The sequence below is a fragment of the Drosophila kikkawai genome, chromosome 2R, assembly GCF_030179895.1.
Source record: "Drosophila kikkawai strain 14028-0561.14 chromosome 2R, DkikHiC1v2, whole genome shotgun sequence".
NCBI lineage: Eukaryota > Metazoa > Arthropoda > Insecta > Diptera > Drosophilidae > Drosophila > Drosophila kikkawai.
This window is the reverse complement of record NC_091729.1, coordinates 8330225-8349138: the sequence shown is the minus strand read 5'-3', so window position 1 is coordinate 8349138 and position 18914 is coordinate 8330225. Positions and strand designations below refer to the sequence as shown.

General features: G+C 38.8%; 1 protein-coding gene across 5 annotated transcripts in view; it reads right to left on the bottom strand.

Annotated features, from left to right (window-relative positions):
* Positions 1-18914, bottom strand: part of kuz (zinc-dependent metalloprotease kuz) — an 81240-nt gene that overhangs the window by 6199 nt on the left and 56127 nt on the right. For all 5 annotated transcript variants that reach the window (XR_011444459.1, XR_011444458.1, XR_011444460.1 and 2 more), the window contains exon 6: positions 2500-2978. Coding sequence is in view for 2 of the 5 variants with exons in the window: in XM_017176732.3 (XP_017032221.1) it covers positions 2500-2978 (479 nt within the window). In the remaining 3 variants the exon portion in view is untranslated. The remainder of the gene's footprint in view (positions 1-2499; positions 2979-18914) is intronic.

Genomic DNA, 18914 nt, shown 5'->3' with positions numbered 1-18914 from the left:
CTTAAATTTCGTACGTTGTCAAGTTTGTTGATCGATGTTGTTCGATATATTGGGTCCTACTATCGATACTATCGCGAGACTATGATCATTTTATAAAAAACGTAACAATTTAAGCTTGCCCCTTGTCGCTACATAGATATTTGTGAGCTTTTTGGCATAAAGTAGCTTACTATTTTTCCTATATTTTTGTATTTCGTTAAATGTAAATATTTATTATGATCAATAAATAAATAAATAATCTGAGTATTCGCTTGATGACTGAAAGACTTACTTACTGGAAAGATAGGCGAGGTATCGCGATCATTTGATGATATTTTGAACTAAAAACCGCTGTTCTCATACAAACTGCGGAAAATAGCGGCTAATTATCGGGATACTTTGCCGATATTTTCAGTAATTCAGTCCATAGGAATACCCTGAATATGTAAATATTGTTCTAATATCTCTAATCTGTATCCTGCATTTTGAAATTTACAAAAGTACCAAACATTGATTTTGAAATTTGAGAAATGTCGTTTTTATGTTCACGTTTTTATTACCATATCATATGTACATATTTACACATACATGTTAATTTTGATTGTTTTTTCGTTACCATTTTTTCAAAATTTGGTTAAGCCAAATTCTTTGAAAATATATTGTACTTGAGAAAGGCCCAGAATTTAAACCTAAACAAAACAAAGAAAACCATGTATAAAATCATGATTGTGGTTATTACGTGACAAGGTAGACATATTTAATTAACGCTATCGACACTCCGAGCAGCCGCATCGTAATAAAAATCAGAAAACCGCAATGCGTTGGGTAGCGGATATGCGCTTGACATCTGTGCAAACGGGCTCAAAATCCTTTCCCTCCTCGGCACGCCAGACAACAAACTACCTTGGCCCACTCCCAGCTGCCAGCCTAGGAGGCCCCTTCATCTAGAGCTCATCCAATCCAATCCAGGCAAAACTCCCACAACAAACACTCTTCAAATATATTTGTATAAAAATGCAAATTCAGCTAAGCCCGTCGAATATTTCAGCCGGAGCTTGTACGGTTTTGGGGGAAATTCCCCAAACAGCCGGATTCAGCATCCCACCTCCCGTCGATTCTGGCTCAAAAATCAAAATGCCTGGGGGGGCACGAAAGACAAAGGCTGAAACGTGAATGAAAAAGAGAACGAATGGTGGAAAAAACGCGAAATATGGGGAGAACTGAGGGAAAGAGTGAGCGAAACAAATGCGCGAATTATGCAAAACTCATTGCAAATAAACACACGCGAGCAAACGAGAAGGCAAGACGGATAAGACAAGGACGAGGCGAGGCGGAAGCGGAAATAAGGCTGGCACTCTGGTGACGAGGATGTTGACGTCGACATCATCGCGGGCACAATTCGAAAAAATGAGCGTAAACATAAAAGTGCGGCGAGAGAATTTACTTCAAATGAATAGGTTACAGTCGCGGTCACAATAAAAGTGCAAGGTGACTACTGTCTCTCATTATGAGTATTTAATTATTAAGTGAAATATTTCCTAATAATTCGGGATAAGCGAATACAATGGTAATACATCATTTAAGAGATATTTTCTTGACCGCTGTTGTATCTATGCAGAGTGAGATGGTTGCGGGTCATAACGGTTGATTGCATACGCTGTACGAGGCCGAAGGAGGTCAGCTGATTGGATGATTGCTAGGATATGTTAGCTTTTTTTGCAGATGCCCTAAAAAGTAGGCAGTTTTGTGGAATGCCACTAAGGATTTTTATGAGCGTACAAAAATCGTTCAACTACTAGGTGCACAGGTTTATGATTGTAATAGACATACCAGATATTTAAATAGGCATTTTATATGGCCAAATAATTTTTTATATAATTTAAAACTATGCCTAACTTTATTGTAATAAACACATTAAGATGAAGTCGTTTCTACCATATATGGAGACAAAATATTTCAGTTATTAACCAAACTGTAATTATTGAAATATTGTCTTGAACATGGAACCATGTCAGCCTTTAAGATATTGTCTATGTCACTAACGATTTCTTTGGGTATTCATATCTTCCAAAAAAATGAATGTACACACAAAAAAATAATAACCAAGGTAGGTACGTGTCCCTGAGCCCATGTTAATCTGGAAACTTTAGATTCGCCTTTGTTTTATGGGTACTTCACTTTCTAGCAAATTCTGTTGACTCGTAAAAAAAAAAATACAAAATTCATGAATACTGAATTAAACTTTTGTGGGCGTGCGTGCTGAAGGTGCGCCCTGCGTAGGATTTTTACATCCTTAAGAGATTTGCTTATCTTTGGCATATTAAACAGGAAAAGTCACTTTTAAAATATTAAAGTTCAACATTCAATGGAATCCAAAAATATACTATAATTGTTACTTAAAAAAGCATGAGTAACTTAGCGTTATTTAGGGCTCGTACGTTTACGTATCATCTTAATGATTTTTATATTTAAATAAAAAATTTCTAATTCCGAATATGGCATTTTACTTTTGCGACTTACATCAGCAATTCCTTCGCGTATATGGCGCCAGATTAATGGATCCGTTTGAATGTAGAGCGAGCAGGTATTCTTGTTATCCTCGCGGCCACGTCCTGGTCCACCCGATGAGCCACCGCTCCCACCTGCACCGTCGGTGGCCCGACGCACTCGCTCGTGGACAAGCTGATGCCAGTCGGCCAGGTTGGCGGATGAGCCCAGGCGACTTCCGGTGGATGGATCGTAGAAGGCACCCTCGGCGAAGTTCGCCTCCTTCGAGTACTTCTGATGGGGGTACTTGAAGTCGTCATCGCCGCTGATGTACTTCTTCGGCGGATGCGGATGCGGCTCTTGCTGGGGGGCGGACTTTTTGTGCAGCTGCTTCCGGTGGAGCTTCTGGTAGTCCTTTGACATGGGCTCCGGTAGCTCTTCGACGGCTGAATTTTGTATGTTCTCCATCCATTGTGAGACCTCGTCCGTAATGCCACAGCCGGCCACGTGACCTGCAAAGCCAGAACAAAGGCGGAGAATGAATAAATGGGGAGGCAAGTTGGTGTTCTGCCCGTAAAAAAGGGAAGAAAGAAGAATGTTAATTTGCTGATGCAGTCCGGCATTTGGGGTCCCCCGTTCCTTTTGGAATTCAGCGGAAAAATAATTTATGACCTCGCCGAGTAAAGCCACAAAAAATGTAATTAAAACGAGACCCGCACACAGATGCGAATGCGAAATGCCAGAATGTTAATGCAAATGCCAAAGTCAAATGTTTAAATTATAAATGGTGTGTAGCTGAAAAAAGTGAAGCGTTGAAAAATCGCAGCGGAAAGGTGTCGCATACTCCTTTTCGCCGCGCTGCACTTTAAAAGTGTATCAACAATTATATTTACAGCTTTGCCGGGCTCCTGCCCGCCGGAGGCTGGTTCTTTGAAAGCATTGTCTTGGCCAGCGGAAACCGTTAATAGCCCCGAGCCGGTAATGAAAATTTATTGTTTTATTGTTTAAGCGCAGTCACTGCCGCGCGGTCTGCTCCTGCTGCTTTCCTACAGCGCAGTTGGCTTTTATCCACAGTCCGAGGACGCATTTTGCACGCGATTCCCCCTCAACGCGACTGTCAACATTAAATAAACCAAAAAGGGAATGGAATGCAATGCAACAGGGCAGGAAGGAGCGGTTCACATTTTTAAAAGCTGCAAGGGCTTCAATGCTCCTCGCTATTTACATTCATTTCCCGAATAATCTTCTGAGTTACGGCCAGCGTGCAACCAGTGCCCGAATTTGGGGCAGTGAAACGAAATTTTGCCCTTTGAGGAAAAAATGGATGCAAGTTATCACCTGAAGGTCTTTAAGTTCGGGTTGGACTAAGGAGTTGTTGAAGTATTTAAGGGAATCTATAGCATACTTAATGGGGTTTGAATATACAATAATTTATCTAAAATATTTATTATACTCCGCATCTACGCTTAGGATTCCCAACGGGTTCTAGCTTAGATGGACGCTTAGGATTCCCAACGGGTTCTAGCTTGGATGGAAGATGAAGTACCAAGAAAATTAGCAATAATTAGAGACCTAGAGTCTTTAGAACTTTACAAATTATTTTTTATATATTTTCAAGGATTACAGTTGGATTTCTTTCGCTGTAAGGTCCGAATAATCCTCTATACTGGAGTACATCGACTTTAGATATCATTCTATTATCTGTAGATCTATAAACTATTTCGTGTTAAAAACTTTTAACTAACAAAAGACGAGCAGCTGCAGACAAACTCGAGAGGAGCATATTCATCCTGTTACAATTTCAAATACACTCTCTGCGCTTTTCATTAAACATTTTTCAAGCTATTCGCCTGGCTGCTACTTAAACACTTTGGCCCCTCCCTGCTCCATCCCGCCGTGAGCACCCACTCAGCCAGCTAGCCAGCCAGAACCGAATGGCTGGAAAGTCATAACACAAGGCAACAAGGTTCCCCACTTCGCCAGCATTCTTCTTGGCACTGGCACACCGAGGATGATATTCGTCCTGGCGCCAGGACGAGGACGAGGAGCAGTGTCCAGTCCAGCCAGCTCCCAGTGGCAGCGTTGCAGCTTTCAGTGGAGCTATAAATTTTTATTTGGCTGATGCTATTGTGTCAAGTAGCGGGAGGGGGTCGAGTGGCGTTGGTGGGTTCTGTTGCCGCTGCTATCACCATTATGCATTTGCTTATTCTTCTTCGTTTTCTTCGCGCTGGCATTTTATTTACCCATTCCCGAACTGTTTGTCTTTATTACAAGTATTTTTGGCGCTGTTGCCGTTCTTTGTCAGTGCAGGACGGCAACGTTGCCCGCCGATCTGTCTCTTGCCATAAACCCCAAATTTTGTGCACTGCAACAAGTAAGCAACCAGAGATCTATGCAAATCAACTGTAACTTAATTTTTAAATCAGACATCGCTCCTGATTTATTTATTCATTAAACATTTTCAACATAATTCCTAACTTTTTTGATTTTGTAACATCCACCTATATTGGTTTAGAATTTATAATATTCTGCAGGACTTGAGGTCTCTGTCGACTTCGATTTAATAAAAATCAAAGGCGAGACTTTAGCCAAAAACAACAAAAAGAACTTGTCAATAGAAAAGTAGCAGTACGATCGTTTCATGGCGCTACCCAAATCATCAGACCACTTGCTAACTATTGGTAATTTTCTTGGTAATTTGTCTTTAATCTAAGCTTAGACCCGTTGGGAATCCTAAGCGTCGATGCGAAGGCAAAAGCAAACTTTGAAAATTGGCAATAGTTTATTTGCCTTCGCATCGACGCTTAGAATTCCCAACGGGTCTAAGCTTAGATTGAAGAATAAAACTTCTAATTTCTAAATAATAATTAAATTTAAACAAAAAAACTAAATCATAATAAATTGCTTACACTTCTATAGATTAAAGGCACATTTTAAAATGCAGGCAGCATATTCGAAATTTGGCCTTTGGAAATAAAATTAGATTATTTATATTTAAAGATTCGTTAAATCAGAGATCTATATATTTTCCGCAGTGCACAGGGTTTGTCGGTTGCAGGTGGAATACTTCCCCAGGAAAAGCCGCTGCCATAGACATAGAGGGAGGGCCACTAAATACGTAAACCCTCGAGAAGCCAGTGAGGCAGCAGCGACCACAGCTTCCGTAAATGCTATGCCCCTTGGAAAATCCACAGTGGCATGCAATTTGCATATCAAAGGCAACCCCTCGAGTGTGCCTAGCTGCCTTCATGTCGCTCATTCTGTTTCATTTTGTTGCATGCCGCATCTTACTCCAATGACCCGTTTTTATTTCATTTTGCTGCAACGCCTTTGCCTTTGCCCAAGTTTTCTTTTCGTTTTTCCCCACTTTCCGGGCAGCTGTATTGTTGCAGTCGCTCTCGTTCGCAGAAGACTATGTGGGGGCTGCTGTACTCAATCGTTATCTGATGCTGCGACGCCTACCCCAAGATGTTGTCTGATTTTTGGTTTTTATGCTAGCTTGGTCGACCGTTGTTACAACTGCGGTCTAAAGAGGGGAGCTGGACTATCTATCTATCCCGTTTCACAAGCCAATCAACCGCTGTTCATAGCCAACGTACAAGAGTGGGCGTTCCTGCACAGTCCTATCCTAAAAAACTTTCTTCTGATTCCGTGCTTTAATAGCGCCTCATCTCGTAACCCAACATAAACAGTTTCGACGACGAATATTTGATCAGCATCAACAGCCAAGTCAATCTAGCCCCTGCTTATAGTATCCTCTGCAAGGGTATATAAGAAATATGTGTATTATTAGAAGAGCACTCAGCACCAGCTTTATTTTTTTGTGACACATTCCGTGTTCCAGCCCTTCATCCAACGGAAGACACTTCAATTTTACTTGGCTTGACTGCGTCGAGATTTCAGCACAAAGATTAAAGTGCACTTTTGTGTTATCTCTGCTCCAACTGGAGTTCAGATCAACTCCTGCACTTGAACAAGATTTTTTCTTTGCTGCCTTTTTATTTTATATTATTTATATATTTTGTATCCTTCATGTTGTGCCAATTGAACGTAGGACACGCGCCCGCTCGCTCGCTCGACTTATGATTTTTACAACTTCCGTTGCCAGCCAAGCTCAGGGCAGCTTGGGTTTTGTCGTCCTTTCAGCCCTTCCAAAAAAAAGAAAGCTAGCTCACGAAACCGAAGCTTGAAATACCTTGCAATTGATTATTTTGAAAGTCGCTTTCGGGTTTAATATAAATTATTAGGCCTGAATTTATAGACAACTTTATTTTATTGGTTATTGGGAAATGAAAAATAGTTCGGCTTTGGCAATACTAAATTTAAATTAAAAGCTTTTTGCCATATTAAATTTTATTGCAAACATTCAAACTTATGCAACGTTCTCTAGTTTTTCAAATACACTTGGTGAAGAAAATAAGAGCGAGAGCAGGAAAAATTCAGCACGAGCTGGAGACAAACGACGTTCAGACATGCAAGCGGCTTTTGTAGCCGGGTTTTCCCATCAGCTCCCATCCCAGGATCCCAATTGCTTCCGCCCCCAACCAGTTGCCTCTCCCAATTACGGGCAGGGACCCATTCAGGCCACTTGTGGCCTTTACTCTCGGCGCGTGTATGTGTGAGATGCGCAAGCAAAAATGAAAAATAATCCCAAATTCAATTGCAAATGAAATTGAGGGCGAAAGACGCCATAAATACAAGCACACACCCAGGGGCACACAAAGAAGCATTCGAGGGCCGACCCCCCCAGGAACCTCAAACTGAATCAGCACCCCAAAAGGCCATAGCAGACGCCTTACACAATTTCGGCGCTTTAAAAGCAAAAAAAAAAGGGAATATACAGAAAAGGGCATTTAACTGAATAAGAAGTACAACAAATATTTGAAAAAACCAGAACGCAGGCAAAGTTGCAACCGAAAATGTGAATACTCTGCCAAAGGAATGTATTAAAATGTAATTAAATATTTACAGAGATTTTCAGTACTATTTTTAATTTTAAGGAAAATATATAAAAAGTAATCTAATTATTATTTATTGAAGTGTTCCTTTAAAAATAACAACCCTACTTCAAAAAGCCCTTATATGGACTCACAATTTCTTGTATATATAATTTCCGACCTTCAATTGTAACGATTCCCTGACGAAATTAAAAAAAAACCCACACACTCTCTTACGAAATTCACCAAAATTATATAGCATACAACTGGGCGCAATAAACGCTGCGGGCCAAGTCGGGGGCGTACATTAAAGGGGCGTGTCGCATGCGTGTTTGCTGCTGGCGCTGCTTTTGCATTAACAAGTTGAAATCATCGCAGAATGCTGCTCCCTGCCACCGTTGATGTGCGGCTGTTGGGAGAGCAAAATTCATACAATTTTCCCTAATTTGCTTTTATTTTGTAAATGATTTGATTACCACGTTGTTACCGTTCCCGCTGCTGTTTTGTTTATTTATTTAATCATTTCTTCCTTTGTTTATTCAGCCCCCAGTCCTCTTGAGCGATATGGCCGCCAGTTTAGTCTTAATTTGTTAACGCGACAATTCCGACTTTTTTATATTTGCTTTAATTAAAAATGTTTTAATTTGCGCAATTGTTTTCTGGCTGTGAGTGAAATCAGGGCGGCGGCTGTGATTTGGGCTTTAAGAACGTTAAAGGCGTGAGTTTTAAACACTTTTAAAGTATATATTAATGTATATTTAATGCTCTAATTTGCGATAAGAATGATAATATAAAATGTATATTATAAATTGTTATATTTTACATTCTTCTTTTAAATTCTAATTGAGTTATAGGACTCGAATGGCAACGCCTTGAACGCTTTGACTGCAAAAGCATCGCTTAGGGGCCACTTCCATGACCTACAATCTTGCCACCCTACGGATAACTAATGTCTTCTGTCCATGGCGACAGCCTTCCGTCGCTGTCACACTTTTGCAGAAAAACTGTCGCCGGAAACACCTGCGCCTTGACACTTTCGCATAAAGCCACACTCACGGAACCCACGTCGCCAAGAAACAGATTACGCATTTTGAGCGCGTCCCTGGCAAAAGCAAAACAAAGTGTCGGACGGAAAAAGTGTATGTCCGTTGGCCGAACGCCGACCGTTGGCGACATCCGTTGCCTTCCGAATACAAATTAGTTTTTCTGGCCGGCCCTATTTCCTTCCCTCTTTTTTCGTTTGAATGAATGAAAGACGCTCTCATTTCTCATTTCCGCTTTTTTTTTGTTGTTGCGGCTTATGTCGAAGAAAAACCCATAAATAGCAAATACATTGATCGAAATTATAAGACATATGTTGTGTATATGCCTGTATGAATTATACTTAGTATACTTGGGACTAAGAAATACATGAAAAAGAATTAAGAAAATTATAGTCGGGTATATTCTCGACTGGAAAAAACATGTAATTAGTCAAGAGCAAGACCTTATTTCAACTTCAATCTATCATCTTTGCAGCATTTTCATCTTGCAACTTAAAAATAAAATTATTGCACAGTTTCTGAATATTTGGAAAAACTTTTGGATACATAAAAGCCTTCGATAAACTCACCAAACTCAAATCAAATAAATGTCCCTCAATTAATTTTAAGAACAAACTGTCTTGCTTTTCTTATCGGAAAAAATCTTGACTGCCTCACGTTGGCTAAGCCACAAACTGTCTCAATCAACTCGAATCAAGTTATTCAATGCAGAGTTTACAAAAGGCGATGGGAGTTCAGGCAGGTAGAAGTCTAATTGCCGCAGCTGTTAGGGCCCCGCTCGATATCCGCATCCGCAACCGCATCCCCAAGCCCACCCTGCGAACATCCGTCCGTAACTTCGCACTCAGCTCAACTCAAGTGCCAGCACAAGATAAACAAAATTTGTATCTGTGCGAATGAACGTTGAAGTTGAACGACAAAAGCTTAGTTAGAAGGCAAAAGCAAACGGTAGTAGCCAAGCAATTTGTGGTCAAGTGCAAACTGAAGTCGACCGATGACAAGGACGATGATGATGATGATGACAATGATGATGGCCTATGGAATGACTTTGAGCCCCATGAAAAAGAAAAGTTCCTGAGCGAGAGAGAGAGGCGGGCATCGTCTGCGTGCAAATGGGGTAGAAATAAGCCAAATGTATGGGAAGCTTCAGTATCGGGCACTAATTAACGACAGAATAATTTCCAGCCTCCTGTCAGGCAAATAAAAACGAGCCACAGGACTGTGTTACTCGGTCTCTCCGATTGGTCCTGTGGATGCCATGAAGCCTGCTAAAGGGGGTTAGTTAAGGGGATCTGACTCTGGCTCAGGCTACGTTCGTGGAATTAGAAAAGTTCATTCGGTAGTGCAACTGTTTGGCTTTTGACCTGCTCCTTTGCTTGGCAGCTGCTTCGCCTACTTGTAGACAGCATTTTGCATGCAAGGCAAAGTGCAATATCAACAAGCGCAGCCTTCTGCAGGAGAAGTGGGGCCCCGAAAACCAAGAGAAATATGTCGAGTTGTCACACAGAGCACAAAGTTCCACTGGGACAACCATTTCACTATGGTTCAAAGCACCACTTTTCTTTGACAAAACTCAATTTTTAAAAAGTTAAAGTTATTTCTGTTTTGATAAAGTCTGCTGTCTATGCAAATACAAGCACATCTTTTTAGAATTCCGGAAAATTTTGAAAAATTTATAGTGATAAAATTATTTCAATGAATTCTAACTACTTTTTATACCCTTGCAGGGTATTATAATTTCAGTCAGAAGTTTGCAACGCAGTGAAGGAGACGTTTCCGACCCTATAAAGTATATATATTCTTGATCAGCATCAACAGCCGAGTCGATCTAGCCATGTCCGTCTGTCCGTCTGTCCGTTTCTACGCAAACTAGTCCCTCAGTTTAAAAGCTATCTGAATGAAACTTTGCATATAGTCTTCAATATACTCTCACTGCTATATATGTCGGAACGGGCCGGATCGGACGACTATATCATATAGCTCCCATACAAATGTTCGATAAATTTGTAGAAAAAAAATTATAACTTTGCTGTTTTTCAACATTTTTGCACCATTTTTTAGATATGGTCATTTTATATTATTTCTGAATTTTCATAAAAATTTTATGAAAATCGGACGACTATATCTTATAGCTGCCATAGGAACGATCGGAAAATGAATAGGAAAAAAATTATAACTTCGTTGTTTTTCAACATATTCTTATCTACTTTTAGATATAAGCTTTTTTTATTATTTCAGAATTTTGGTAAAAGTTTTATGAAAATCGGACAACTATATCATACAGCTGCCATATAAACGATCGGTAAATGTAGAGAAAATGTAAAGCTGGGAATGTAAAACTGTAACTGTCAAACTGTAAACATAATAAGTATAGGTAAAATGTAATGAAACTCTGCTTTGTGAGTGTTTTCAGCTTTTAAATTTATAATATAAACATCAAAACCAATCTGCAAGGGTATACAAACTTCGGTGTGTCGAAGTTAGCTTCCTTTCTTGTTTATTATTTAAAAAGTCTGAAATTCGTGTATTAGTTTTGTAATTTAATATTAAAGTGTGACTTCATAAAGGTTTATTAATATTTTTGAAAATGTATTCAAAGTTAGCTTCCTAATACAATTTTACGATTGCTTAAGTTTCTAGCTGATATATCTGTAAAACGTTAAAATTTTAGAATTTTAGTCATGAAAAGTAGTCAGCTGGACCATAGTGCATCCGCCTGATATCACACTCACACTTGCACTATACTGTACCGAGGAGTGCACATGGTGGGGATGGAAAATCCCCTTGAATACTTGCAGGAATTTTAAACGAAAGTATGTTCGGAGCTCTGTGCCCGAGGCTGGCATTGATAAGACAGCGGAGAATGCTCTAATGTTGGGATATTGAAACACCACCCAGTTTTGGGCTCCACGGGGAATGTGGGCAACATTTGCCGTAGGTCTCTAACGGAGTTCCCAAATTGTTGAGAATTTTCATTGCATGCAGCTCGGCCATAAAATAAATGGGGAATCTTATGCGGTTTACTCCCTTCCGAAAGGCAACGCACCTACGTCTATACAGGTGGCAAAAGGCTGGTTAGCACTGGACTTATGGCCCAGCAGATAGTGATTGACAAAATAGAGTGTGTGTGCAAGGTGAGTTGAGTTGAAGACTTGGAAAAATAAATTGAAATTGCTTTGGAAAATGTCCCTCGATGGTAACAATATTCTGAGAAGCACTTATAAGTCAATTGAACCCTGTCTGTAAACCTAATTTCATTTTCTTTAACTGGTCATTAAAGATAAAATGATTACAAAAGACATTTAAATATGTATTCTAATCTTTCATTTATTTCCAATTCTTTAATGTATCAACCCAAAGTGAGACTCACAGTGTATTGTGCAGGAAAAACCCGAAGAAAACAACAAGTACAAAATATCAGCACAAGCTTAATTTCCTCAGCTGCAAACCAAAACGGAAGCAACAAATATCATCAAGCCCAATTGCATTTGTGGCCGAAAACTGGAAATATTTACTTGCCCGGTTGGGTTGCAGTTTCAGCACGGCCCTCTGCCAGAGGGAGACGAAGTGAAAGATGGTAAGAAGGAAGTTTCCTGTCCATTTGCCCAAAAGAGGACGTACCAGGTCTGGTGGCCAAAATAAAGATGGACAGAAAGATGGTCGGTGCTGGGGCATGGGCTTTCAATGAGGAGTGAAATCTTCATGATAAAATTGGTTTATGAACTGTCTCTAGAATCTACAACGTAATCTACTGTTGAGTAGTGCATTATGGTCTTTTTCTCAGCATTTATGGCATTGCAATGGCTTTAAAAGGATACAGCTTACACAAGGAGTAATTGTGTATATACTTTTTTATTTTGGTATAAACATGGGGGTCATCGCAGTTCTAGAAAATATCAATCTATATATTCCTAATAAATGTTGTCTTTTATCTAATTTCTTTTAGAAATAGTTTATTATTAAACACTTGATTACTTCAAATTCTATTTTAAGTCAATGTAACTAGATACTCATGCATCCACATTCAACAATGAAGTTGCTGTAGTCTTTGTCATCGTCATTATCGAGTATCTGTCAAACTTCGTGAACGCCGCCCACCAATGTCCCCGAAAATAACCCTTAAAGCACTTAAAAAAGACCACATGATAGCCGGCGGGCGGTTAAACTCCTCCTTTCATTCCAAACCTCCCTTCTATCCTGCTCTGTTGTTGGGTGTTGCCCATAATCGATGCTTGATGTAGCCATAGTTGTTGCGGGCTAGGGTTATACTAGCACACTTGTAAAATTTTAAGTGTCATCTTCCCTATGACACCAACTATAGGTTTCCTGTCCTCTAAAGATAATGAAACTTGTAACCTATGTATGTTTAAGGAAATGAAAAAGAATTGTGAACTCATCATTTAGGTATATTTATATATTTAGGTATAAGAAATATATTAATATGGTAAAGGGTTTTAGCCTAATTTGAGGTTTAGTATAGAAAATATATAATATTTTGACTATAAATTTTGACCTGTGTTTCTCCTTATTTGTAGAGTGTGTGCGTATGTCTTAAACCGACTCAAATAACCGCAAGTTTCATTCCAATTTAAACTCACTGAAAGAAGTGCTCATTGCCCGGTTTCCCTTGTTTTAGCTCTTCCAAGAATGTCTTGCCGCCCACTTCTGGTCGTAGATTTGCCAAAGGGCAGGGGCAGTGAATGTGGGATCTATTTTAATTAGAGACCATTGAAGACACTGTCTGGTAGTGTCGTGCATTTATTTATGCTACTGATGTTCCGCATCAAATTATGTGTTTTTGTCTATTTGTTTGTGTTCGCATGTCTGGCCCGGCCGTCCGACGTAAAGCCCCTTTTAATTAAACCAAACATGTGCGTATTTATGGATGTGTGTACAAACAAACAGATTCCCCAAATGGCCCATTGAACTGACACCGGGCTCCCAAGGCGGTTGGTCACTAGCAAATTTATAACCACTGCCCATGGCATCAGACGAAGAACTTGCATGGCTCCCCGCACATGCACACAGGCGACAATTCAAACAGAAATTTAATATTTTAGCAGTTAAATTATTTGGCACTTGTAATAAAACAAACAACTTGCAACAGCAGGAGATGCAGCAGCAGCAGCAGCAGTAGAAGTTGCAGCAACATCCCCGTAAACTCAATGAACAAGTGCAAAGTGCTAAAATGCAAAACTTTTGGAAGCCGCAGAAACTCGGAAGGACGGCCGGGCAGAGCAGAGGAAGCCTTATAATGTGCCTGCTCTGCTCTGCTCCTGCCCGGTCTAGCTGACCAAATGTTGTTAAATAGCACGAGCAAAATGTAAATATAAATGTTCAACACAAGATTTATGCATATTTTGGGGCCACGGGGGGCTGGGCTGGGGAAGGAGCCAGGCCAAGTGTGGCATGTCTGTTGTAAATTTTAAAATTGTTTAAATTTCGTCTGCTTTTGCAGCTGTTGCAAGGACATCAACTGCAGGCAGTCATCCTGGCCGGATTCTCCACGAATTATGCATCAAGACATTGGCCACAACTTGCAGCTCCTGCTCGTGTTTGTCATGTTCCAAATGTGTACTTAGGGAGCCCAGCTCGGGGCCTCGCCTTCTCTCTATTTGGGCAGATAACGCATACGCCGTGTGGTCGGTTGCCGGACATTATGAAGTCGTCATTAACTCCCGATTGTTTTGGCGGTTTAAAGGGGAGTTTTGTGCTTTAATCCAGCAGTAAATTAAAGAGTTATTTCAACCATTTGCAAAAGTCTTTGTAAAGCAACAATTAATATGACATCATGGGCCCCTCAACCCTTTACCTTTCATCTACCCGCACCTAGACCCAACTTTACTGCACTTCTGTCGCCTGGCCCTTTCGGATAAGAGAGACAGTCAGCACTGCAGCCAAACATTTGCATAAATATCAAAGGGGTCAGGAGAGGGTGGCACCAAGAGTTCCACAGAGCAGTGGACCCCACCGAAAACCAGAAAATGTTCCACCATTTCGTTGATGGGACAGATTTTAAATACATTTTGCACCCCGCACCCAATGCAGAGGCAGGGACGGAGGCAGAGGGAAACGGCCGTCGGCAACAATTATTGGTTGTGAGCTGTCCGGTGTTCAGGTGCCGGATCCGGGCTTGGAGTTACGGGAAACGAATCATGAGGCTTCGACCGGATTCCCCAAAATAACGAGTTTGTGGTAAATTGAATTGTTCAACATCCACCTTGCCACCTCCTCCCTCCTCGTTCCTCCTCATTGCATTCCATCCCGTGATTAAAAGCCTTGCACCGTTTCATTTCGTCCTGATCTGATTGGTAACGGTTGGTCGCAGCATGCGATTTCGCTTGTGGTATTCCGCACTTTTCATTCAATGAGCGAATATTTTCTACTCAAAACATCGATATGTGGATGGGAAAATGTACACTGATAAAAAAAAACAAGAATTTTGGTCATAAAAACGAGATTTTTCGGTCACGAAAATGGCTTAAGCATATTTTGGTCTTCTTTGGATATTTTCGGTCATCTTTTAAGTACTTTTTCATTCTACATTTGAGATTTTTCAAATATTATTTCAATCCTTAAAAAAGTTTAAAATAAGAACGATAAACGACCGAAAATCTTAAAAAATGACCATAACAAGGCTTAAATTAAGAAAAAAAAAAATTTGTTTGAATCCTAACGAGACCGGCCTTAGTTAATACTACTAAACATTCGTAATACCAAACATTTTAAATTAAACATTATTGTGAAAGAATTTTTATAATCTGTAATTATAGAGCTAGAAATGATTATTGTAAATTAAATTAGTATTAGAAATTTTATTAAAAAGCTACTTACATTTTTTTTCCCGGCTGGGATCCGAACCCATGTCTCAAAATTCACAGACCGACCGCTTACCAACTGGGCCACTGAGGCAAATCAAACACTAATGTCGGGAACGTGAATACATACAGTTCCAAGGACAGAGAAAACAAAAAAAAAAAAGTATCTCCCCTCTGAGCTAAAAATAGATTTTTTAAGAATGGTCGTAAGAGCGAGACGGGACTATGACATCCATTTTTGTGTGAGAAAAAAAGAGACAACACTAGAAGCCGTATCTTCTGAATTTTTAAGATTAACAAAAATCTTAATTTACGATTTTTATTTCTTAAAATGAATCATTTTCGGTATTACTTTATGATTTTTTCTTCTTCTTATTAGAATATTTGGTCTTTTTTTAAGATTTTTTTTTTAAGAATGCCAAAAAATGTGCAAATCTTAAAAGTAGATTATTTTGTTCGTAAATACACCCTGAAAAATCTCCTTTCTAGAATTTTTGGTCTTATAGTAAGATTTTAAATTAAGAATGCGCAAAATCTCAAAAGAAGATTTTATTTTTTTTATCAGTGTATAAATTTGTGAAAATAATCGAGTAAGGGTCGGTTTATACACTTTCTGTTAACATTTTGCGGTGCGACTAAGGGAATTTGAGTTTGTTATCGTGAAAATATGACAGGAACCAGACTCCCTGTCAAATCTTTTCCGTTACAGTTGATTACCGTCAACCAAGCCATGAATAAGAATAGGCTTACAGCTGATTTGAGTGGTTGCAATAACCAGGTTACTTTGTTTGTGGTTGCGCATTACTGCACAAATTGGTAATTTACAAAAATAATTGATTACCAGAACCTATTTATACTTTCACGTTTATATAAGTTTTAGCAGGGTATCGATTTTCAATTTTCCATCCGATAAACTTATATGGTGATTATTTTTTCCGAATAGATAGCTAACTGTACTTTTGCAGTGGGCCTTAGAAATAAATTAAAATTTGAAAGTTTGGTACACATTTGTCGATAGTTTATTTGAAATTAATATTTATGAGTATTTTCGTTTTTACAAGAAAAATTATTTAAGACGAGGTATTGAACAATACTTTATCACACTTCTTGTTATTTCTAGAAACACTTTACTTATAATCGTTTCATATGGCAGAGTGGATTTTTAAATTATATTCGCTATATATCTATCGATTTTTCATCGATTTATGCTAAAAATTCCAATTGATTTGTCAAATATTTCTACATTGTGCCACGGTAAATGCTTGGATAATTTCATGTAGCATAGTTTAGAACGGTAGCACTGGAATTAAAATTAAATTAATCAACTTTAAAGAGAACTCCTACTATAGATACATGTACATTGTTCAGTTAATCTAGCGCGGTCAAAAATATTGGGACAAGAATTTTCTTTCAGACTTTCAGATGATTCAATAAAATGTAGCGAAAGATACATTCCCACATTATTCCAGGACTACATACGGACATCTGTCGATTATGATGACAGATTGTGTCATGTTGGGATCAGCAGAAAGAACATTAGCAACGACCATAACAGTGCAATTCGCCGAAATGTAGCATTCCGGCAATTCAATCAAAGTGGCATCCAGCACAAATGTGCAATCTAGTTGCAAGCTGCAACCCCATCCAGAATACATAGCCGTTGAAAAACAAAACCGAGTTGAAGGGGCAACACGATTTCATGGCCCGGAGTTGAGTCGCGCTGTCAGGTGAGCCATGCGATGATGACGATGCCACCAGGGCAGCCAGACAAAAAAGCTATTAAAAGCGACTTAAATGTTGCGAAATCTTTTCACGCTCTCTGCTCTGAAAATACCGAGGGTCGTGGGCGAGGTCAGATGGAGGAGGGGGGAGGGTTTAGTGCGCGACATGCCTTGCTTATGGCCCATTTTCATTTGCACATACATTTATTCAATTTTAAAATCTAATTTAAATTTTCACGCCACACCGTCTGAGCAGCGACAACAGCACTGGAAAGACAGCAAACAAAGGGCTACGCGTAGGAAAACTAAGCGAAGTGCATCGCAAGGAGTCGGGTGCCGGAAAGCCAGACAGGCGAAACGAGTAGAGGTGCCAAAGAGAGCTTTCTGGGAAACACTATGAAACAGAATACAATAGCAGTCATACAGTATTTATGTAGGAAAATTGGATTTAGAGTCTAAAATTTAGACACAATTTATTAATCAAGACATATTTGTTTAATCTGAGATGAATTCTACATCCAATACAGGGTTAAGATTAGGGATATTAAATATTATTATAGGATTTACTATCTGTATCAATAATGTTAATTTGGCTCTCAAAAAAATAATTATAATAGAAAGGTTTGATGTTAAGTTGTTAAGAAATTCTCAAGTACGAATTCGGGGCTTCCCAGAACAATGTGTGTGTAAATAAAGCCGAACTATTAACACTTTCCTATAAAAAGAAATAGGCCCCTAGAACACAAATAGTAATATAAAATAAAAAAAACAAGAAAGGAAGCTAACTTCGGCACGCCGAAGTTTGTATACCCTTGCAGATTGGTTTTGATATTTATATAATAAATTTAAATGCTGAAAACACTCACAAAACAGAGTTTCATTACGTTTTACCTATACTTACTATGTTTACAGTTTGACAGTTACAGTTTTACATGCCCAGCTTTACATATTCTATATATTTACCGATCGCTTCTATGGCATCTATATGATATAGTTGTCCGATTTTTATAAAATTTATACCAAAATTCTAGAATAATAAAAAAAGCTTATATCTCAGAGTTGATAAAAATACGTTGAAAAACAACGAAATTATAATTTTTTTCGATTAATTTCCCGATCGTTCCTATGGCAGCTATAAGATATAGTGGTCCGATTTTCATAAAATTTTTACCAAAATTCTGGAATAATATAAAAAGGCTATATCTCAAAAATGATGGAATAATTTTGAAAAACAGCAAAGTTATAATTTTTTTTCGTAAAATTTATCTATCATTTGTATGGGAGCTATATGATATAGTCGTCCGATCCGGCCCGTTCCGACATATATAGCAGTGAGAGTATATAGAGGACTATATTCAAAGTTTCATTCAGATAGCTTTAAAACTAAGGGACTAGTTTGCGTAGAAACGGACAGACGGACAGACGGACGGACAGACGGACGGACAGACGGACATGGCTAGATCGACTCGGCTGTTGATGCTGATCAAGAATATATATACTTTATAGGGTCGGAAACCTCTCCTTCACTGCGTTGCAAACTTCTGACTGAAATTATAATACCCTGCAAGGGTATAAAAATAATAAAATGTTTGATGAGCATGTAAATTGTTAGTGTATTAACAAAAATAGGATTTACACAATCTTGAGGAAGATTTTAAAATTTAATAGTGATTCCACAATTAAATAGCTCACATGGCAATATTATTCCTATTAAATTTACAAAACTTGGAGTAAAGATTACTTTAAGGAGATAAGACATTATGGTAGTATTAATTTCAGTAGAATCAATAAAATCCTCTGACAAAGTACCCGCAATTGTAATGGGAATTTTCAGTTGACTATATTTATAAAACTCATTTCGAGTTGACAGAGGGAAGCCAAACGCATAAATTAAACAAAACATAAAATGCACAAAGTTGGCATGTTGCA